The sequence below is a fragment of the Solanum stenotomum genome, chromosome 2 (assembly GCF_019186545.1).
Source record: "Solanum stenotomum isolate F172 chromosome 2, ASM1918654v1, whole genome shotgun sequence".
Taxonomy (NCBI): domain Eukaryota; kingdom Viridiplantae; phylum Streptophyta; class Magnoliopsida; order Solanales; family Solanaceae; genus Solanum; species Solanum stenotomum.
The window spans coordinates 69,397,948-69,422,700 of NC_064283.1; the positions used below are offsets into that span (position 1 = coordinate 69,397,948).

Sequence of the window (24,753 nt, forward strand, 5' to 3'; positions counted from 1 at the left end):
GAAAATTGTATTAAAATTAGCTTGACATAGTTTGTGAATAAGGCAACATTGTCAATACGGCCGATTTATGAATAATTTAACAAAATGTGTAGAATAAAGATTATTCCAAACTTATGACATGTCCAACATAAGTTGTGAATAAAGGTAATTCACCAATAATCTGATATAATTTGTGAATAATTAAGCAAGATAAATAATATAAATTGTACCAAATTACTTATTACTCGCCCCATTCAACATATATAATTTGTGAAAAGCTAAGACAAGATTTGTTGATTCCGTAAAACTTGTAAGCAATTTAACAAGATAAATGGAAATTCTGATTTCTCCCCACCCCTCTATATATAATGAATGAATACTTGAACAACAACTTGCTAATTTTTCTAAAGTCTTTCTTTAATTTGTTAGCTCAACTACCCCCAAAAGTAGAATTTATTCATTTAATTTACATTAATATTCTCTTTGGTAGTTATATTCAATTATGGCTATCTTGTGGTCCTGGTGGACCTATAGTTAAAATACTATCAAGTATACTTTTCCAACATAGACATAATTTCAAGTGTTATATGCATCTTTAATTTGTGTCATATAATAAAAACAGATATATAACTTTAACATGATGTGTCGATATTAATTGAACAAGGAAATTAATTTCTAGCACTATGGTTTATTTATATATGAATGTTTCTGACATTATATATCCACAATGTCCTCCTCCTAATTTACATGAAGTGACAACCTTCATTGGAATTTTAAACATTCTTATCATGTTTAAAATTATATAATGTCCATATATATATATATATGATGTCCAGGAGATGCAAAGGAATTTATATGTTTCGATAGATGTTTTTTTAATCAGAATTCACGTTATTTTAGTAGTGACACGTGAAAACTAATTTACGGATATTCAAAAAGGTTTATAAATTAAGGCATTGAACTATTCCAATTTCCATCCATTACCCTACATTTTTCAGTTAGATGTTTTAATTAATTTCTTCACATACCAATTATCAGAAAATAAACGGACAAAGATTAATTAGAAGGTCAAGATCCATTAAATAAGTTGAATCCTAAAAAAATGAATGATTTTTTTTAATATTCCTCTCTAGAAATTAAGCTATATAAACATTGACATATACTCCCTTCATTGCCACATGTTACTTTTTGAGACTTAATTTGATCAATTTTTAAATTAAAATTAAAAAATTATAAGTTGCAATTCTTCTTATATCAATAAGATGAAAAAAAATATCTTTAAGATATTGACAAAATTTAAGTGATTCGACTCTGAAAAAATAAAACGTGATAAATATTTTAGAACAGAGGAGTAATTAACAACATGGGACACTCGTGTGCTATAACTTAGTGGAGTAGGTTTAGTAACTAATATAATACACAATTAGAGATAGAGCTAATTAGGCACAAAATAAAAGGTTTAACAAAACTTTCCAGATTAATTAAATAATTTTCAGATAAAACAAAGATAAATAATAGAAGTTCGGTGAAGACATTGATTGCAATAGGAAAATTATTACATTATCAATTTTTAAAAGGAAAATTAAAGGGAGTACTAAATGTAGGAAATAGTGGGTTGATATTTGTGGGACAATCTATACAATAATCATCATTAATATTATTGACTAATCAATAGTGGTTAAGCAGTTCTTTTTCTGATAAGGATGCATACAAAAATGTTAATTATTGCCATCCAAACACTAATAAAATAAACTTTAATAGATGATGATAAATCAGATGACCCAAAAAAAAAGAATTATAATAACAATGGAGGTAATTATATATATATATATATATATAACAATAGTTGTAGGAATGAGTTAAATGAATTACTAAATGTAGGAAATAGTGGATCAATAGTCAATGAAATGAGATGAAAATTATGAGGTTTCACATTTAAATTTCAGTAGAGGCAATTTTTTTTAGGTGATTTGTTAGTATCTGTTTAGGCCTTAGTGGATTAAGTTATTCAGTATATCAACTGATGAAAGATAGCCAAATCTAATAAATTTAATTGAGATGCATACAAATAAGTTCAAACATTGTGATTGTAAAAAAGAAGAAGATAGATGAGTTATTTAATTGACAATTAATTTTCATTTACTTGATTGAAAAAAGACATAAAAAATACAATTAATTGTAATTTACTTGATTGAAGAAAGACATAAAAGAACAATTAATTGTAATTTACTTGATTGAAGAAAGACACAAAGAACAATTAATTATAATTTACTTGATTGAAGAAAGACACAAAGAACAATTAATTGTAATTTACTTGATTGAAGAAAAACACAAAGAACAATTAATTGTAATTAACCTTTTTTATAAAATTTATTTGATGTTCGATATCTATTTTGAGACTCGTTTAATTCTTAATTTGCGTCCGAAAGTTAGCTTTTTCAATGGATCAATGGTCTTTTTGGCTGGTTTCTAAAAGTTAGCTTTTCCAAGTGCAGTTTTGCTGTCACAGTAAAGATGCAGTTTTGGCAATATGAAGGACAATTATTTTTCAAGGCCACACTTCTCGAACCATTCGGTCATCTAGTTTATAGAATATGTATAAAGTATACATACTTTATACTCCACTAAATATACATTTACTATTAATTTAATATACATACTTATACACAACACTATACATATACACTGATAATGTATATGTCGATCATATTGATAAACCAATTAACTCAAACATATATATATATATATATATATATATACACCTCGCAAAAAGCCCAAGCTACTATATTTTGTCTAATTATATTAGGGAAAAAATTGTGAAATGTTTGTCACTAATGGTGCCCTTAATAGAGCGGTTGAACTACTTATACCTGAACTTGTTTTCAGTCATATGTGCATGAACTTTATACATAAATGTCTGGAGTCTATTTTTTTCTAGCTAATAATTCTACGATTTCGGACAAAAATGACGAAAATTTGGCTTTCAAATGCATATGTTGGAAGTTTGCTTGCTTCCAAATTGTTTGAAGTTTTAGGTTTGGCACGGCAAACTTCTTCTTTTTTTTTTGGTTTCTCACCCGGTGTCCAGGGCCCACATTGGAGCTCCGACTAAATCCGGATCGCGCACTGCAGGGCCCATTCGGGGGTGGCGCTCCCAACATGGTTTTCTCCATACCCAGGGCTTGAACCTGAGACCTCTGGTTAAGGGTGAAACACTTCCACCAGTGCACCACAACCATGTTGGTCCAAACTTCATATGTGTATGTCTAAGGTTGGTTTAATGGCTAAACTTGCAAACATTTAGAAACTTTGGCTACGTCTCAAATAGAGATCTTGAAATTGGCTATCTATACACTTCCCTCTAAAAATCTTCTTGGAATTATTATAGAAGTATGAACTGTTTCAGGGCATCATGTCGCGAGAGCCAGGATGTTTGCTCTTGAATATGAAGTAAACATGATCACACGCCAATACCTTGGTGTTGTCGTAGGTATAAGAAAGCAAAAAAGATTCAATTCTAACTTCGGAGAGCCAACATTTTCGTTGATTGCAACTAAATCCGTCCCTCACTAGGGCAACATTGGGCTTTTGCTTTGTCTAACTTCGCATGAAAATCACACTCTTTAATTTTGGGAAACTTACGTAAATGTACCCTTCGTCCAACTAGTTTACCAACATTACCTATACATTTCAACTATATATGTCGCGTATATTTATACAATACATTACCTATACACTCTGTATATATTCTGTAAACTAGATGGCCGAATGATATTTGACAGTTATTTCCCCCCCTCCTATCTCTAAACCAGTCACATCATGTATCACAGCAGACAACACAAGTCAGATTTGTTTTAGACGTTTAGTCATCAGTTGCAGCAAGCCCCGCATATTTATAAGAGCTTTAAAAAAGGACAGCCCCGTGCACTAAAACTCCCGCTATGCACAGGGTTCAGGGAAGGGCCCCACCACAAGGGCCTATTGTACACAGTCTTATCTTGCATTTCTGCCCGAGGCTGTTTCCAAGGCTTTATAAGAGCTTTACCATGAAGAAATCACTTTCAAGATTCCTTAAGAACACTAATATATGCAGTGTCAAATATTCCAAAAACTGCAGTTGAAATACTAAATAAACCATGTTTAAGGCAAAATAGAGTAGACTTAAAACGTGTTCACGACGAGTTTGACTTACAACATACAATAGATTAATGAAGCTCGCGATTCCCATAACATATAAAGCAGTAGTTATAAGCTCCATAAAAATAAGTTCACAACTGAAATGCACTTACTTAAGGCATGGTGATACATGTTCTCAAACACATAGCTCCATTTTAGATATCAGAATGCCATCGGTATCTGCATAAAGCCACTCACCATCGCAGATTCTAGTCCCGGCAATGGTTATGGGAACGTGCTTCTCTCCGATACCTTTCTTATTGGCTTTCATTGGATGTGAAGCCAGAGCTCTGACTCCGATATCACAGCCATTGATTTCGTCCACGTCCCTTACACAGCCATTTACTACGATCCCAGCCCATCCGTTGTTTTGAGCTTGTACTACAGGGTTGCCACCCAAAATTGCACATCTTAGACTACCACCCCCGTCGACAACAAGAACTCTACCGTTACCTTTCTCCTCGAGAAACTCACGAACCAAAACATTATCTTCGAATACTTTCAGAGTGACAACAGGTCCAGAGAAGACTTGGCGCCTGCCATATATTTTGAAGATTGGCTGCAGTGCCCGTAGTTCACCACTCACAATAAGCTGTGGATTTGCATCGCAAACTTCAGCAGTGGTGACCAAGGCCATCCTACGTTAAACACCTGCAGGGAGTAGAGGATATAATTTGTATTACTTGAAAGAAAAGAAACCACATTCCTTTTGTTCTGCATCACTTAAATGATCATCTTTGTTAATATCGAAAACAAGTATGGATCGAACAAATGGTAAAATAAGAGAAAAATGATTTTCTTTACGCATTTTATGTAATGCTTATGTATTCAAGAAGATAGTCAGATTTCACTTCTTTTAATTTTGCAAGACATTTAACTTCGTGTATGAGAGAACGTAGAAAGAGAAGTTCACAGATTATGCTCCGTACATGATCCTAACATAAAGAAACATTCAAATTAGATTACTTGAAGAAGTCGATAGCCACCATTTGTTCCACCACTCAATTAAAACTGTTCAGCTAGAGAAAACTCAACTATAAACGAGAGGTCAATCACCAGCACCGCATTTTTCGCATGACAAATGATTCTCATGTCAACTGATACTCTCAATCTTATGTTTATCATTATTAGCCAGCCTATTGATTTCACTGGCCCAAGCATCATTAAAACTCAAATCACTTTAGGCACAATCTGGTGCTATAATCTTGTTCCGAGGCTTCCAAGCCTTACTTATTTTAGGCCAGTTTATATTATTACATAAGCATATCTCAATTGGTCTTTAAGTCAATTTATAAATACTATTATTAAGTCCAAAACCTTGCAATCCAATAATGGTTCTGGAAACCAAAAGCAATTGAGAATGACTTTCATCATTAACAATTCCTCACCAGAAGTTGGCCTAATAGAGCCCTAGATCATGATCTTACCGACTCAAAGCTCTCGTGAGGTCTTGTTAGCATGCTCTACCAAATTAAGTGGGAAGTCTCAAGAACAAGTTAAGAGTTAGATGACAAGAAGGGGTTGCTCGGATGGCAAGCACCATCCACCTCCAATCCTAAGGTTGTGGGTCGAGTCACCAAGGGAGCAAAAAAGCGTGGGAGCTCCCAGGGACAACAACAACAACAACATACACAGTGAAATCCCACAAGGGCGGAGCTAACTCCTATTCCTACCCAAAGTAAAAAAAAACTAATATCACCAAATCAAAAATACTTTAGATCCTCACCCCATATTTGATTAGAAAAAAGATTGCTATGGGACCAGATAATTGAATCCCTTTATAGAACAAATAATCCAGGTAGGTGAAATAAACACATCTAAAATGAAAAATCAGAACATATTTATGGAAGTTTTAACAACCCCGCTTCACCAAATGAAGAATCTTAATAGATCTCATAAATAAGCACCAAAATCATCACATTACTCACTACAATGGAAATTTTTCAAGAACCTTAGCATAATCAGCTAAAGTAGCAAATAAAGCAACAAACTTTAAACATATTTATGGAAGTTCCAACAACCCAATTCATAAAATCAAGAATCTTGATCAATATCATAAAATAAGCACCAAAATCATCAATTTACTCACAACAACGGAAAATATTAAAGAACATTAGCACAATCAGCTAAAGTAGCATATAAAGCAACAAGCTTTCAACATATTTATGGAAGTTTCAACAACCCCACTTCACCAAATGAAGTAAATTCTTGATCAATCTCATAAATAAGCACCAAAATCATCAATTTACTCGCAACAAATGGAAATTTTTCAAGAACCTTAGCACAATCAACTAAAGTAGCAAATAAAGCAACAAACTTTAAACATATTTATGGAAGTTCCAACAACCCCAATTCATAAAATCAACTTGATCAATCTCATAAATAAGCACCAAAATCATTAATTTATTTATAGAAAATGGATTTTTTTTAAAGAGTCTTTGCACAATCAGTAAAGTAGCAAATAAAGCAACAATCTTTAAACATATTTATAAGAATTCCAACAACCCCACTTCACCAAATCAAGAAAATTCTTGATCAATCTAATAAATAAGCACCAAAATCATCAATCTACTCGCAACAAATGGAAAATTTTCTAGAACCTTAGCACAATAAGCTAAAGTAGCAAATAAAGCAACAAACTTTAAACATATTTATGAAAGTTTCAACAACCCCAATTCATTAAATCAAGAATCTTGATCAATCTCATAAATAAGAACCAAAATCATAGAAAATATTCAATAACCTAAGCACAATCAGCTAAAGTAGCAAATAAAGCAACAATCTTTAAACATATTTATGAAAGTTCCAACAACCCAATTCATTAAATCAAGAATCTTGATCAATCTCACAAATAAGCACCAAAATCATCAATTTTACTCAAATCAAAGTGATTTTTTTCAAGAAAGTAAGAAACTTTAAACCACAAATTGAACCTGAGAAATGGGATTTGAAGGAGGATGTTATACCTGATGGAGATGAAGTAGATTTTTGCTGACTTGTTTGAAGATGGGAGAGGAAGAGAAGAAGAGATCTGGATCACTAGTAGATCTTTGCAACTGTATTATAACTATTTTTTCCTCAAAAATAGCTACTGTACCACCACGTGCCTCCTCAAAAGAATCTTAGTTTTTTGCTAATACAATATAGGCAAAAATATCAGACTTTTTGGATGTCTGTTGTGTTGTCTGAGGAGAGCATTAGGACAATCTGAGTAGTATCTGACCTTTTGCTATGTGATAAATTTTTGAAATCGAATAAAATATTTACAATCAAACACTAATTAAAAAGATGAATATTTTATTTGTGATAAGTAGCTACGGAATTTATGCACTTTATTAACTTATAGGCATTCTTTGTACATATTTTGTTAAATTATTGACTTTAATATAAGTTGTTAGAGTTAAAATAACTCAAAGATAATTTTTATCTATTTAGGATCAAGTCTACACGCTTTTCGTCAAAAAATTTTGTACCATTAAAAGTATCTCTATACTTTATGATACAAAAAAGGAAAAAATATTTAACTACACAACACTTCTTTACCTATTCTTAATATTTCCCTACTCTTTTACTAAAATACAAAAATCCCTTATTTTCCTCCAATTCAACTTAACTGGATACTTATTAGTTTAAGTATCCGCCCGTTATTAATTAAAGTATCCGGTGCTGCTATATTATGCATCCGCTCGTTAATTAAGTATCCGTGCTGCTAACAACCTAATAATTTAAGTATCCGCCCGTTATTAATTAAAGTATCCGCGCTGCTATATTAAGTATCCACACTACTGTATTATGTATCCGAAAAACACTAAAAAAGGGATTTTTGGTAATTAATGAAAGAGTAAAGAAATGAAGTAATTTCTTTCTTATACTATGTCATTTGCCTAATTTTTACTAAAAAAAATTACATTCAATGATCCTGAAAATTGTTGGTCTAAAATTATTAACCTTCACTAGTCCAAGGCCAAACTTCCAAGGTCAAAAGTAAAAAGTTATTTAACTTCAAGTTTTAACTATAACCTCCAAGATTATTCTTGTAAATCACCCCTTTATGATAACTTTCATTTCTTTTCAACCGCAAATATACAATTTTATTCGCACGTCCAACAACTAAGTCAACAAATGCAAAAAATTCTCTTTTTCATAATAATAAGGTACCACATTCGATATTTATATTAAATCAATTTAATTTTGATAATTAAATATTAAAATAAAAATACATAATCATTTAATACCATAATTAAATAATACATATATTTTTGTTTGCACATATTTTATTTCTCACATAATCTTTTATGGTGAGACGCATTTGTAGTTGTACCATTCATGTAAAGCTTTCCAATTCTACCCTTTGAATTTCTTGCTTTTGTATGTCTCCTTTAATCTATTGAAGGTCTCTCTGTTTCTCTCTCTCTCGTTAACAATTTTCGTTAAAAGAGAGAAACAATCCGCAACGGGGGATTAATTTTTTTATTATTTAATTTGTAAATAGTCGTAAAAGATCATTCATTATCAGCAGGAGATTAATTAGCAGATAATATAATATGGCTACCTTGATTATACCTCCTGTCTTAACTTCGCCCCGCGATGATGCTGCACAACTTTATAAAGCTTTCAAGGGTAATTCAATAATTTCACCTTATTGAATTCTTTTCTTATTCTTTGACTTTTACTATATATTTCGTGTTGCTTTGTTTTGTTGTCCTTATATTTCAATCCGGCTTTTCTTTTGCTTTTTTTTTCTTGAGTTGATGATCTAGACTTATGAGATTACACTGAATATATTGTTGTCTGTTATTTAATTTTTTCTGATTAAAGCATTTATACAAGTATTGATTTTTCTAAGAATAAGTGTTGCTCAAGAGGGTTATGTGTTTGGTAAGTTTTTTAAAAGATGAATACAATATTTTTAAATAGTAGATTAGTAGTAGAAGTTACCAACATACTTTTTTTGAAACTTTGACCAAATTCACACTTTTCAAAATTATTTTAAAAAAAAACACTTTTTGAAATAAGCAAAATTTAACAGTAAACATTTTCATATTATGCATCACATATCCAAATTTTAATACTTGCTACAATATATAACAACACAAAATACCATGTATCATATAGTCTTTAGACATTCTTATTTGGAGTTCGAATTCAGGATTTAAGTTTTACGAATTCAAAATTTAAGATTCTCAACATTGAACGCGTTGTATCTTTTGCTATTGTTCATATGATTACTTTCTTTTGCTATTCCAGGATTTGGATGTGATACTGCATCACTCATCAATATCCTTGCCCATCGCGATGCAACTCAACGCGGTCTCATTCAACAGGAATACAAAGTTATGTATTCAGAAGATCTTAGTAATCGCTTATCTAGAGAGCTTAGTGGTGACAACAAGGTATATGTGACGTTAGAATTTAACTTATATACATCGATTTTGCATCAAGTTGTCTTGTGTATGTTGATTTTGTTTCATTTGGATTGATAAATTCAGAAAGCATTCTTACTATGGATGCATGATCCAGCAGTAAGGGATGCTACTATAGTCAGACAAGCGTTGAGTAGCGTTGTTGTTGATCTAAGAGCTGCTACTGAAGTAATATGTTCTAGGACTCCTTCACAGATTCAATATTTCAAGCAAATCTATTATACTATGAATGGTGTTTACCTTGAGCACGATATTGAATCGCGAACATCTGATGATCATAAAAAGGTATTGATCTTATCCTCTGCATTTGATGATGATGGTGACTCGAGCTCACAATCTTAAGATTGGAAGTAAGGGGTTACCATCCGATCGAGCAACTCTATCTGTTGTTGGCTTTTGAAATTCCTCTCATGTAGTAATCTATTTTTTCGATATATCTGTTGTTCTTGTGTTTCCTATTTTTTCTAATCTTTTTGCTCCATTGGTGACTCGAACTCATAATGTTAGGGTTGGAAGTAAGGGGTGGTTACCATCCGAGTAACTCCCTCTTGTCTCCATCTGTTGTTGGTTTTTGAAATTCCTTTCATATAGTAATCTGTTTTTCGATATATCTGTTGTTCTTGTGTGAATGTTTCCTCTTTTTTCTAATCTTTTTGCTCCCTTGGTGACTCAAACTCACAATGTTAGGGTTGGAAGTAACGAGTGGTTACCATCCGAGTAACTCCCTCTTGTTTCCATTTGTTGTTGGCTTTTGAAATTCCTTTCATGTAGTAATATGTTTTTCGATATATCTGTTGTTCTTGTGTAATCGTTCCTCTTTTTTTCTTATCTTTTTACTCCCTTGGTACTCGAACTCACAATCTTAGGGTTCGAAGTAAGGGGTTGTTACCATTCGAGAAACTCCTTGTTGTCTCCATCTATTGGCTTTTGAAATTCCTATCACGTAGTAATCTGTTTTTTTGATACATCTGTTGTTATTGTGTGAGTTTTTCCTCCTTTTTATAATATTTCTAGAGGCATATACCATCTATAGGAGGGGTTAGTTTCTACTAGAGCAAAACTATAACAAGCAGTGGGAAAATTTTACCAAGGGATGTCACACTATTAAAAAAGTAGATACAGATCGAAAATAAGGGGATTTAACATATTATGTATATACATGATAAAAAAGTTATGTGAATTTTACTCATGTTAAAGTAGATAAAGTTCAGTACCCATACGTGAAAAATTTACAAAGAAAATACTGATGTATGTATCGGTGTTGTTTGCTTTTATATAACAGTTGCTTCTATCGTATGTACGTACAATACGCTATGAAGGACCAGAAATTGACAGTGTTTTAGCAGAACGTGATGCTAAAGCTCTGTATAAAGCAGGGGAGAAGAGATGGGGTACCGATGAGAAGACGTTTATACGAATCTTCACTGAAAGCAGCAGTGCACATTTGGCTGCTGTTAGTTATGCTTATAAAAACAAGTATAAGAACAAATTGAGAAGTGTAAGTTCACTTACTTTACTCTCTAATCAGCTTAGTTAAGCATTATAAATCTAGTTTACTAATGTGTTTATATACTTAATGTTACACAGGCTGTAAAAAGTGAAACCTCAGGGCTCTTTAGATTTGGCCTTTTGTCTATCTTGAGATGTGCTAAGAATCCTGCAAGCTTCTTTGCGAAGGTATTGTTTACCATACTCCGAAGGTCTCTATGATAGATATTAGTTGGTACTTTTGTAAAAATGGTAATAGTCAGTGTATATCTCTTAAATCCTTGTTGAATAATGTTGGGTAAAGCAAACATCCTGCCTATGGTAAGGTCCAAGTGACAGGTCTGAGATGGTCTTAGGTCGGAGTCTTGGTTGAACATAGCACTAGATTTGATGGGCTTGGTTAAGATTAAAGTTGTGTCTAGCTATCAAGTATAGATTTTGGTATGATGGTAAGACCTTGATCCTAACAAGTGGTATCAGAACCAAGGTAATGAGTTCCATTCCCAGGAACAACATATTGGAGTGGGGAGTGGGGGGTAATGTTGGAAATCTTACAGATAATGTCAATATCCTGCCAATGGCGAGTCCCAAGTGATGGCCTAGATCAGAGTCGTTCTAGAATATGACACTTGTATGACGAGCTTGATTAAGACTATATTGTTTAGCATAATGGTAATCATTTAATTCTAACACGGAATGTGATTACTTAAATATTGTTTTAAACTTTGGTAAAACCATTCTTGACTTTAATCTTGTACATATTTTCACATTTTTTGCATTCAGCAATTACATAAGGCAATGAAGGGCTTGGGAACGAACGATGCAGCTCTTATTAGAATAATAGTAACACGAGCTGAGATCGATATGCAGTATATAAAAGCAGAATACCGAAAGAAATACAAGAAGTGTCTAAATGATGCTGTTTATTCCGAGACTTCTGGCAATTATCGAACCTTCCTCCTATCTCTTCTGGGGCCAAATTACTAGCGCGCGAAGATGTATAGCTGAAAATGAGTATATTATATTGTACTGTAATTGATGCCTTGCTGAGTTCAGTTTTGTTACAATTGCAATTTTGATTTGATATGATGGTGTAAATTTTGTTTCTTTGTTGTATCAAATGCATGTATCCTTATGAAGATAAAAGGACAGAAAAGGTAGTTAACTTTTTTGTGCATTTTTGCATAAATAAGCATGTCTTCAATGTTCTATTATAATTTTAAGTATCAGCCTCTTGCAAAAATGTAAGGTAAGACGGTGTACAATAAGCCCTTATGGCCGGATCCTTTCGTGGATCCTGCACATAGCAGGAGTTTTAGTGCACCAAACTGCCTCTTTTAGCTGTGATGGTATGATTAGCTTAATAAAGTTGGGCTGGTTTTTTATCGGCCCATGATATGTACAAGTTTTTGCATGGACTACCCCCATTTTCCGGCCCGGGTAGTCTTAAATTTTTGTCTCTATCGTTCATTTAATGAAAATTTGTGGATCAAAGTATCCTTAATTATGACCAGAATTTGCTAGGCAAAACTTTTAGATAATTATTGGCTTAGGTCATAAGTTAGTTTTATAGTATTCTGATTCATAGGCAAGTCTTTTAGAGAATTTTTGCTTTTAAGGCATAACTTTTGATATTGAACTTATCATATGAGACATAATTTATGCCATTGAGCTTATCATCCTAAAAGAATTCCATTTGTACAAACGTCCTATAAAAGAAGAGTAGAATTTCAAAAAGTGACTTTCTATACATATATATAAAAAAATAAACACGCGAAAAAGCCCTTCGAATAAGTTTACGTAAAGTCAGTATATTGCATGAAACAGAAATTATAATAAGGTGTTTTTATTTATATTTATGCCGGTGAGAGATACCACTAGGGTTTAAATCTTGTCTTGGGTCTATAAAATGCCGGTGAGTATTTTAATAATGACTTTTTTATATATAATTGCTCTGTTCAGGTCAGTTTTTAGGCTCATCAACTAATTTTACGAGATATGATATGTCATCTTTCATCAACAACATACGTACATATATATAAAAAGAAATCATCTAGTGTCTTTTTATCTCTGCTGACATTTAAACTTGAAACCTCATAATTAGTATTCCATGCTTTATTGACCACTAGGCCATATTTTTAAACAATAATGATTATTTTTCAAAAATAGGATCTGAGTATGACCAGTAAACGTTATTTCTACTAGCTATTTCTAGCACTTCATTATCTTTTCTAAGTTTCATATAAACAAAAATTTCACTTAAAAAGTTCAAAACATATCTAAAAAATAATACACACACAAAAAGGCTTTACTGGTTGAAAATAGTTCAAACCTGATCCAAAAATCCCATTGATAGGTCAATATGATGAAATTATCTATTATTGGGAGACAATAATGCTAAAAATGAACAATGTATTTTTTTTTTTATAAAACAGAAATGGTAATAAAATGAGATATGGGCACAGTTCAATGATGAGAGTGATGTTCAACTAAAAAAAAACAGAAATGATAAGAAAATGACAAAAAAATACAACTGATATAAACTGTCAATTAATGTAATAAAAAATAATTGTCTAGTCTACTATGACTTCTAATAATGGGAAATAATGCTACAACATAACATGGTTTGTCTAGATAGGCTTATTTCCACCAGATTCTTCAACTTTTTATGAACCATTGAATAAAATAATAAAATTAATGATTCATCCTTCTACTTTTTCCACTTTCCTAATCAAAATAATGAAGAAAAAAAATAGGAATTGAAAACGAAAAACTATTCAACTAAACATACATCAATATATACTAATCTTAATTCTAGTTTCAAAAAATTACATATAACATCACTTTTAATATTTTATATCATATATTTTAAAAGATACAATCAGATAGACAAATTCCTTTAAAATGAGATTAATTTATCATCTTTACATTTAAGCATCTAAATTAATTGTCAATTAAACAATTTGAATTTTTTTCTCTCTCCAACAATATACCTCGGTCAATCACCTTACCCAACCGTAACTCTCGTCACCCCACCCCATGTCCTCCACCACTTAGCTCCAGTACCATCTCTCTTTCTTTATCCTCTCAAATCACATTTTCATCTTTAACTATCAAAACTGAATTTTCGTAATCAACATTATATGTAGAAGTTTATAACTATTGTAACATGCATTATTATCATGTATCTGATATAGAGATCTTTCTTTTCATGAATCTAAGATATTAAGCCTCAATTAATTCGGTATTTTAAATATGTATTTTGAATATTCAAATTGACGGATACATATATTTGACGAGTAATGATACATGTATATAAATGACAAAATATGACCTAGAAAGTAATGTGGTGATATTGGTCATTGTTGATAAACTCACAATCGCAAGGAACAAAAAAAATACAAATTGATGCCAAGAAGATGAAGTTTACAATTAGAGAATTAGTTTGGCTTTATAATTTCGTTATTTTAGAAAGATTTGTTAAAGTTGATACACTAAGAAATATGCAGCTATGTTAGAGTTGTTAATTAAGCCTCAATTACTCCTCTAATTAAGGAAATTAGTTACACATGTTTCATTCAAAATTAATAAAACATGTATCTCAAATATTCAAAGATACATATATTTGGCGAGTAATAGTACATGTATTCAAAGGACGAAAAATGATATATCAAGTAATATTCGAAAATATCAAGAATCATAGTAATTATTAAGACCACACTAGTGGAATTTATGTAATTTAATCTATTTTATTTTTTCATTCGGTGTTCAGTATTATTTCTTTGGCACACCAACATTATACGTGATTAAAAAAGGAAAAAAAGTCATCGATAACACCATCACCAACGTTAAAAAGGAAAGGCCAATAATAACCCTATATATTGATAAAGATATGAATGGGATAAACTTTTAACGAAAAGTTTAGACTTTGAATAAAAAGCCAAATTATAACTGTCGTTTACCTTTTTTAATATAAACAAAATTCTATACATGATTTCACTTTAAGGGAAAGAAAAAATTCTTCAAAATTATTGCTAGAATTGGTGCTTAATTTTATTTGATAAAAAATAAATTGTAAATTGTCATATCCCCAATTAAAGTCACTTGTTTGTTGACGTACTGCTTTAAACAAGATAAGATTCTTGCAAAGATTTTTACGGCTAATATTTTGATTTAGGAAGATTTGTATAGGCATTTGGCCATAAAATTTCAATTTTAAATTTTGCTTTGAAATTAATATGTATTTATGAAATTTGTAGAAAATTTAATTTTAATTTAAAATATCTAATTCTATGAAAAGAAGGATGTTTTTAGAGAAATTAAATCTAAAACTTGTAAAAAAATAATTAAAAAATTCATGTGTGATAGAGAATAAATTGTTTGCCATGTGAAAGGATTATAATAAAAAATAACTAGTTATTACTATCTTTGATTTTTTGAACCAATGAATCTTGGTAAAATTTATAAGTATTTGAAAGTTTGTAATAGTATATAATCGCAAATATTTATTTGTAGAAGATACATGCAATCTAGTAGTGTGGCGCTTTAGGATATTCCGATACTTCGTTTATAAACTATGATTTACTCATTAGATAAGATTGTATAATAATTGTATAAATTTTAATAGTTTTTAGAAATTATACTTCCTCCGTCCAACAATAGTTGTCCAATAATACTTGCCCAATTTAGAAAATCAAGGAATAATTTACCTTTTGTGTCTATTTTACTCTTGCTATTAAAGTACTACTTATTTATCATCTAACACATTTCTCACAACATTAAATTTAATAAAGTCAAAAGAAAATATAATAATATTACCCCTATTATTTATTACTCTTATTTCTTAAAGGGTGTGTCAAGTCAATAATGAACAACTATTGTTAAACAGAAAAAATTGTAATTTTATATTTAATATAACTTAAGAAATCTAAATTATAAATCGTCTAAACAAAATTTTAACACCAAATCAGATTTCAAAATATATTTTGTCTTAACATGCCGCCCTAAAACAATCTGATATTTGTGAATGACAAATCACAATCACTATCCACTCATATTTCAGAAATCAAATTTAACAAGCCAAAAAAAAAAGAAGGAATTGGATAGGGATTGCACATGGTTTTATCTCACTTATATAGTATATAGTTTTTTTATTGTGGTTATTATTTTGCCATCTCATCATATCATAAAGTAATATTTTAAAAATATATATTTTCCAACTAGTAAGGAGGTTTCCCACGCTGAGCATGGGGCCAAGTTCAAAATTCTTCATGTTCAATAATAGAGAAAAAAATGAAGAAAAAAAAAAGACCCTTAATCATCATTATCAATATTTAATAAGAAGTTAAAAGTAATATCTTTTCGTTAATATGTTTACTTTATGTTGAGAGTATTTTAAAAATTATAAATCTCTTCATCTGCATATTTATTTCATATCGGATGATATTTTTAGAATTTTTGTTGACATATCTATCTCATGTTAAAGGTGTTTTTAAAATTTTAATATTTATTCTTTAAAGATACATTCGAAATGTTTTTCTGCTGATAGTTAACTTTCAGTCAAATAAATGATTTTTTTGTTAAACAAATAAAATGAAACATGTATAAAATGTTGAAAATGTCATTAAATGAAATGCAGCACATGTATTGGAGCTGAGCAAGTACATAAGTCCATTTTTAGTATGATTTTATTTGGTTTACACTTACACCGCTTCAAAATATAATGTCATTAACTTTTTTAGTCTTCGTCAAATATTTTCGATGTATCTTTTCTTTTAAATCAAAATAAACTTAATCATCGAAAATTGGAAGAAAACAAATTAATCATCGCTACATTGATATATTTGGTCTAAAATTAGTTATGTTGATACTCGATTGACAATTATAATATATATAAAATAATTTTAGCAATATACTAGACTTCCTCCTCCTACTTTTTTTTTTCATAAAAAAAATACGAATTGGTGTTGTTATATTTATTTACAACAAGAATAAAAGACATACAAATTGCATGTGGATCCACATTATTTCCTTCAATAATGTTTGGCATACATTGTTCTCTAATTTATATATATATATATATATATATATATATATATATAATGAATCAATGATTGTGGAATATTCATGAATTTATGAAAAAAGATAAGTTCAAAATCTTTGAAGATACTAAGGGGTCGTTTGGTTTGAAAATGAGTTATGATGGGATAAGTTATGTTGGGATAAGTTATGTTGGGATTAGTTATGATGGAATAAGTTGTGTTGGGATTATTTTTTATTGAGTGTTTGGTTTGTTGTATTCAAAATAATAAATTTTAAGAACAATTTATTTATTTACAAAAATGCCCTTCATTAAGGTAAAAAGTGATATAACAAAAAGGTTGAAAGAGACATTTTTGTCATTTACCTACTTTATCCCGGGATAAGTTATCCCGGGATTACTATACCACCCAAGGAGAGGGATAACTTATCCCAGTACTAATTATTAATCCCGGGATAAGTTATCCCGAACTTGCCAACCAAACAACAAAATAAGCGGTACTATAATTTAATCCCGGGACTATTTGGTACTATCCCTTACACCAAACGACCCCTAAATGAATAAACTTACCCAAGTTGCTAATAATTAACGGCGGATCTATCTTTGTTAAAAATATATCAATTTATATATTTTTTTCATTGAAAAATTATATTATTTAAATATATCATCTAGGTAAAATATAAGAGAAATATTAGGTATGTCAGGGAGCAGTAGCTATTTGTTTTGAAATATTAGGTACATGTGAAAAAGCACTAATTAGATCTAAAATTATTTTAATTATGTTATTAATTTCTAATGGGTAGTATATAATAAACCCCACATGATGGAGTTATAATATAAATTTCCACATCAGGAAATTTAACACAATATATTTAAATATATAAAATAACTTTTTTATTATCATTCAACTGCATTGACTCGGACATCAAATCACCTATATGCCTGGCCATTTAGTCCGAGCCTAAATAAAATGGCTTTCTTAATTATGTTGCGTCCCTACTCAAATCTTCATGTTTGCTTTTCTCATCCGCAACCTAATAAATTAAAAAAGAAGACTATAAATCTCAATTATGCATTATAAAGTCGTGCGAGTTCAAGTTCAAACCAAATAACATCACAGTGAACTCTACTCTCGCAAGAATATACTTTTTCTATTTTAAACGCTAATAACCTCCCATTTAGCTATACATTTTGAAGTTAAAAGTTGAAAACTGAAAATTTCAGTTTTTGAAGTTAAAATTTGAAAAGTTTGGTTTTTGAAACTTGAAATTGTGTTTAAATATGCATTTTATTGGGAAAAAAATAAAAAATTTGTAAATGAAAGTAAAATTTCTTTCAAAAACTTATCGAAGTTCCTTTTTGAAAAGATATTTATATAAATCAAAATTTCAAAATCTAATCAAATTTCATAACCAAATAGATATTTAAAAATAAAATTTTAAAATCGAATCCAAAAAATTAGGACAACAAGCTAACTTAAATTCTTAAATTATTATTTAACTTTAAAATTATCTTTTTATCCTTAATGCATAATTAATATCTAAAATTAAATTTAGCAAACAATAGAACATACCGACAAAAGGAGTACTACAAACTTTACTTACACATTATAATCAAACAATTTTTCACTATTTCAAATAGGAAACTTCCTATATGTATCTAATATCTTTTCTTTTATAGACAAAATATCACCTACCCACCCACACACCCCTTCCCTACCCCACACCCTCTATAAAATGACCATATAAATCATTACATTTTCCTCACCACTTTAATTTCAACCCTAATATCCTTCTTTCTAAAAATATATGGCTTCCATGAAAAAACTCAACATTTTCATTAGTTTCATGTTGTTGTTACTATTTCCGGCAGCCATGGCTGAGCTCCACCGGTTAGAACATCCGGTGAACACCGACGGTTCGATTAGCTTTTTGGTCGTCGGAGATTGGGGAAGAAGAGGAACCTTTAACCAATCTCAAGTTGCTCAACAAGTAAACACTATAACCATCATCCTCCTGCATATTCGTCTGTTTCAATTTGTTTATCTTACATCGTTTTAAAAAGAATATCGCTTTTCTGGTTTGACTACTCTGTAATTCTAACTTTCTACGAACATATATTTATAACCACAAGACTAAAAATATATTTTAGTATTCCGTGAAAACCTCAAAATTCAAAAGTTTTTGTTATTCTCTTAAATTTCGTGTCAGATCAAAATAAAATTTAAATAAAACCTCAAAATTCAAAAGTTTTTCGTTTCTCTTAAATTTCGTGTCTGATCAAAATAAAATATTCAACAATTATTAATATTATTTATTGAGAGATTTTACTAATGGAAAAAAATAATGTCTTTCATTATTTTATTTTTTGGGAGATGTAATTAGTGGAAGAATCCTCGTCGGCCAAGTGAAAGAATACAAGTATTAGGGACCTAAACAATGAATAATACGTATACTACTAATTTAACAAAGAAAAATATCTAATGGGGCCATTTTATTTGATTTAATCCACTTATATATATATATATATATATATATATATATATATATATTGCCACTTAGCTAATCAATTAAAGTAGTTGCAATTATTTAATTGAATGTCCCTAAATCGACAAGCTAATTGATTATCGCGTGCATTTTGGGTTCACATAATTGACTGCACGTGGTTTCCATGATGGGCATGGATATCATTTCAAGGTCTATTTTATTTAATACTCCAGATTCAAACAAATCTATTTTTATCATAAATTTTTTATATTTCTTTTAATTATTTTGAATTGTCAATTATTCTGATTTATAGCATTTTTACGTAGTTAACAAATATATAAATTTCATTTAAAAAAAATTAAAGATTCCACGCACAAATTTCTGGTCAAACTTAAACTGTTTGACTATCGAAAAACGAAAATCATCACATAAATTAGGACAAAAGGAGTATAATTTATTCTTTTTAAATTATTTTTCATTTTATATTACTCGACTCATATTAATTTTTACACATTCTTAAAACACACACACAAACATTCTTATATACAATAACATAATCAGTAAAATTTTATATTAAAAATGTAAAATCTTACTCTATCTTTATGGAGTAGAGAGATTGTCTTCAATAGAATGATTAACTTATTAATAAGGCATAATATATAAATATGTTTTTCAACTTGGTTTCAACTGACATCTACTGGCTTTATATAAATTTAGGTGTACACAAGTAGACATTTAAATTTGTATAAATTAAATAAATATACACATATATTTTACGAGATATAATATAATATGATAGGACATAAATTATCATATAAATATGTTACATAGAACGCATGTGTCTATATATACAATGTTATCAATTTAAAATATTTGTACCCTATAGTGATTATAGTGATTTTTTTGTTTATGTTGAATTTATTGTAGATGGGAATAATTGGAGAGAAATTAAACATAGATTTTGTTGTATCAACTGGAGACAATTTCTATGATGATGGATTGACTGGTGTGGATGATCCTGCTTTTGAGGAATCTTTTACCAATGTCTATACAGCTCCAAGCTTACAAAAAAATTGGTACAATGGTGAGTTTGATTCTTTGTTCTGTTTCATTTTAATTGTCGTTTTAATTTTAATTTTTTTTTCTGTGTCTTGATTATCATATTGTTCTATTATAGTTTATATTTTGTTACTATATGTTGTTTTTGTTATTAGCTGTTATTTCTTGTTCCCTTGTTAATTTTTTCACTGTACTGTTTAAAATTGTTTTTTTCTTAAATCGAGGGTCTATCGAAAACAATATTTTTACCTTTGAGATAGGATAAGATTGGTGTATTATGTATACCCTATTCAGGCCCACTTTGTGAGTTTATATTCTGTTACTATATATGTTGTTTTTGTTATTAGCTATTATTTCTTGTTTCCTTGTTAATTCTTTCACTATGTTGTTTAAAATTATTTTTTTCGTGAGCCGAGGGTCTATCAGAAACAATATTTCTACCTTTGATATAGGATAAGGTATGTGTATTATGTATACCCTACTCAGACCCGATTTTGTGAGATTATTGGGTATGTTGTTGTTTAATGAGCATTAATTTGCAACAAATGAGTAGATTATAGCATTCCTTTCATTTTAATTTATTTGTCCTATTTTTTTTAAAAAATTAAATCTGTTCCAAAAAAAGTTTTTTTTTTTTTTTAACAATTCTTTAGTTTTAATTTTCCACATGACTTGTTTAATACCACAAGCTTAAAGTGTGGTTTGATACATTTGACATATCTTTAACTTAAGACCACAAAATTTAAAAATCTTCTTTATTTTCGTAAACTACATATCAAGTTAAACTAAGACAAACAAGTTGAAATAAAAAAAGTAATTCTTTTATAACATATAAATATATACTCAAACTAATTGTATTTATCCCAATTTGAAATCTCTTTACTTTATAAAATTTCATTTCGACATCTCAACTCGATCGAAACAAATATTTTTAATTTCATTTCGACACCTCAACTCGATCGAAACAAATATTTTTAACCCCTTATGTGGTGTATACTTTTATTTGCAGTTTTGGGGAACCATGACTACAGAGGTGATGCTTTAGCACAATTAAGTCCTATTCTTAAGCAAAAGGATAACAGATGGATTTGTATGAGGTCTTATATTGTTAATACAGGTAACATAATTTAATTAATCTTAATTATGAAATTTTAATAATTAGGTTAAGATTTTAAAAAATTCACTAATTAATATTTACACATTATTTTGTAGATGTGGCAGAATTTTTCTTTGTAGATACAACTCCTTTTCAAGATATGTATTTCACAACTCCTAAAGATCATACTTATGATTGGAGAAATGTTATGCCTCGAAAAGATTATCTTTCCCTAGTTTTGAAGGTAAAATTATTTTTCTAGTTGATTTCACGTATGATTATTAAATTTTTTGTTTTATTATATCAAAAGTTACTAAACTATTTTTATAACAAAATCATTGAGCTTTACCTCAATACCATTGAAAGTCGCTAAATTATCTTTTATATCAACAAAATCACTTTAACTCTACTGAAGTTTCACATAAAGTAACTAAGCAAAAAAATTTCATTTCGCAACTAAAAAGTTATTCAATTTTGTCGAAGAATTATATTGTGTTTTCTCCTAACTGGCTTTATCACTTGGTTTGACATGTATGACATATGCATTTTCTTCGATTTTGTTATGTAGGATATGCATGTAACGTATTTATTTGTTCAAATTTATGATAGTTTAAGTGTCTACTGAGTACATCCAAAATTGAAGGGCTATGTCAACCAAAACCAATTAATTAAAGAGTATATTTATATATTACTTATGTCTTTAGGTTACAAAATTAGTTTAATGACTTTTCTGACTTAGGTAAAGTTAAATGTTATATAATAAAGTAAAAGTTGAATGATCATCCACGAAGTTAATCCTTAATTTTCATTGATTCATATATTCATCAATCTAAATTTGATTATTTATACCTCTTTACAAATTTATTTTTAATTTTATTTCATATTTACGAATGACTTTCATTTTTACACATATTAAATTAACTGAAATATTTTATTAACATTAACCTCCATATTAAATAGGATTTGGACTCAGCATTAAGGGAATCAAGTGCAAAATGGAAAATAGTAGTTGGTCACCACACCATTAAAAGTGCTGGACACCATGGTAGCTCTGAGGAGCTTGGAGTCCACCTTCTTCCCATATTACAGGTAATATCTGAGTCAGTTTACACGTAGTTTGATTAATTTTTTTAAAAAACATATATTTATAATATGTGAATTGTTTATGGCTACTCTATTGCTATGAATTTTGTTATTAATTTGTCGCTAAATTACTCTTAGCTAACTGCTTGTTTTAATAATTTATAAACTTTAAACCTATCGTTACATAGGATTAATAATGAATTTTGTTTTTTAGCTTTAAAGTTTATTGGTCACTCATTTCAATTTTTTTTTATATTGAATCTTTTTCTTATTAATGATATTAAAATTAAATTAGAAAGTTTTATCTTGTAATTTGTTTTAATAATATTGTTTCTAATACTTTCTCCTCTTTTTTCTTTTTCATTTTTTTTAGGCAAACAATGTTGACTTTTACCTAAATGGACATGACCATTGCCTGGAGCATATCAGCAGTTCAGATAGGTAATTAAATATCACACATAACTAAAACTAAAAAAATGGTTTCAACTTTTTTTTAAAATTATTAATATTTTTTTATAATTTTTAATTCGGTGTCCGGTACTTATATTGGAGTCTGATTAAATTCGAATTCGTGCCGAAAAGTCACATATTAGGGACTAAAGTGCTCCCTAACAAAGGTGACTCAATATTCAGAGAGACTCGAATCTGAGACCTTTGATTAAGGATGAAGAAGTATATTATTCTGATTATATTTTTTTTATTTTTTCAGTCCACTACAATTTTTGACAAGTGGTGGGGGTTCAAAATCATGGAGGGGTGATATGAATTGGTGGAATCCAAAGGAAATGAAATTTTATTATGATGGACAAGGATTTATGGCTATGCAAATTACTCAAACACAAGTTTGGATACAATTTTTTGACATTTTTGGAAACATTTTGCATCAATGGAGTGCATCAAAAAACCTTGTTTCCATTATGTAAACAACTCAAAATAAAAAAAAAATGTTGAACAAAAAATAGCCAAAAAGAAATTATGGATTTAATTTGTTTCTGCTAATTAGCAGTTAAATATTATCCTAATCATTGATGTAATTGTATCCAATATGTTCTATTGAAATATTTATTTATGTTAAATCTGAGTTTATTTTCAGTATTTATTTTACATACTCATATGATTCAAAGTCATTGATTAATTTCCCATTTAGACTAAACATTTTTTTTGTTTAGATAAAAATAAAATATAAATATGAGTTTGCTATTAACACCATTTGCAAGAAAGGCTCGTAAATGAGATGTAACTTTAATTTTGAGAGAAGTATAGAACACACCTTTAAATTTAGTGCGAATTATTAGTTTTATCTTGAGTTATTGACCGTCTTAAAAATAGTGGCGTAGCCACCGCCAACTCAGGGTGTCTAATTGAACACCCTTTGTTGGAAAATTACGTTGTATATATATATGTCAAATTCTACATTTAAATGATATATATTTAAAGTTGGACACCATTGACAAAAGTTATGCCTTTGGCGCAGTGGTAATGAGTGTCCATTTGAATGAAGGAGTTTCAGGTTTGAACCCCAAATATCACAATATTTTTTTCTTTATTTTGACAGTCACACACCATTATTCTTTGACACCCTTAATAAAATTTCTGGCTCCGCCACTGCTTAAAAACACCCTTTTACTTGACTAACTTAACTTAAATACACTCTTGATCTTGCAACATGAGTGAAATGTACACCCCTAGATTCTCGTTAAATTTAAGGATATTTTTAACATTTTTCTCGACTTTTTATTAAGAGTTCATGATTCTACAAGAGTTTGAAATTAGTTGCTATGTTATGTGTCAGATCGAGAGTGTATTTAATTTCGATTAGTCAAGTAATTAAATGAATATTTTTAAAACTGTCAATAATTCAAAGACCGAACTAATAATTTATGCTAAGTTGAGGAATCTTTTTAATGCTTCTCTCTTTCATTC

General features: G+C 29.6%; 3 protein-coding genes across 4 annotated transcripts; 2 read left to right on the forward strand and 1 right to left on the reverse strand.

Moving 5' to 3' along the window:
* Positions 1–4,139: 4,139 nt before the first annotated feature.
* Positions 4,140–7,366, reverse strand: LOC125855313 (putative 4-hydroxy-4-methyl-2-oxoglutarate aldolase 2). Its single transcript, XM_049535028.1, has 2 exons — positions 7,122–7,366; positions 4,140–4,806 (listed from the first exon to the last, which is right to left on the reverse strand). Exon 2 carries the CDS (start codon positions 4,790–4,792, stop codon positions 4,292–4,294), a length of 501 nt encoding a protein of 166 aa, XP_049390985.1. The 5' UTR covers positions 4,793–4,806; positions 7,122–7,366; the 3' UTR covers positions 4,140–4,291.
* Positions 7,367–8,616: 1,250 nt separating this feature from the next.
* LOC125855396 (annexin D5-like) lies at positions 8,617–12,095 on the forward strand. 2 transcript variants are annotated; one of them, XM_049535117.1, is made up of 7 exons: positions 8,617–8,663; positions 8,695–8,775; positions 9,403–9,548; positions 9,645–9,863; positions 10,861–11,076; positions 11,166–11,255; positions 11,850–12,094. In XM_049535117.1, exons 2-7 carry the CDS (start codon positions 8,700–8,702, stop codon positions 12,051–12,053), a joined length of 951 nt encoding a protein of 316 aa, XP_049391074.1. In that variant the 5' UTR covers positions 8,617–8,663; positions 8,695–8,699; the 3' UTR covers positions 12,054–12,094. The 2 variants fall into 2 exon arrangements, with proteins under 2 accessions (XP_049391074.1, XP_049391073.1); XM_049535116.1 differs by lacking the exon at positions 8,617–8,663 and having other exon boundaries at positions 8,697–8,775; positions 11,850–12,095.
* Positions 12,096–18,873: 6,778 nt separating this feature from the next.
* Positions 18,874–23,925, forward strand: LOC125856822 (purple acid phosphatase 3-like). The gene is made up of 7 exons (XM_049536466.1): positions 18,874–19,097; positions 20,520–20,676; positions 21,661–21,768; positions 21,864–21,991; positions 22,708–22,836; positions 23,204–23,271; positions 23,540–23,925. The coding sequence occupies exons 1-7, from the start codon at positions 18,915–18,917 to the stop codon at positions 23,751–23,753; spliced, it is 987 nt and encodes a 328-aa protein (XP_049392423.1). The 5' UTR covers positions 18,874–18,914; the 3' UTR covers positions 23,754–23,925.
* Positions 23,926–24,753: the final 828 nt, after the last annotated feature.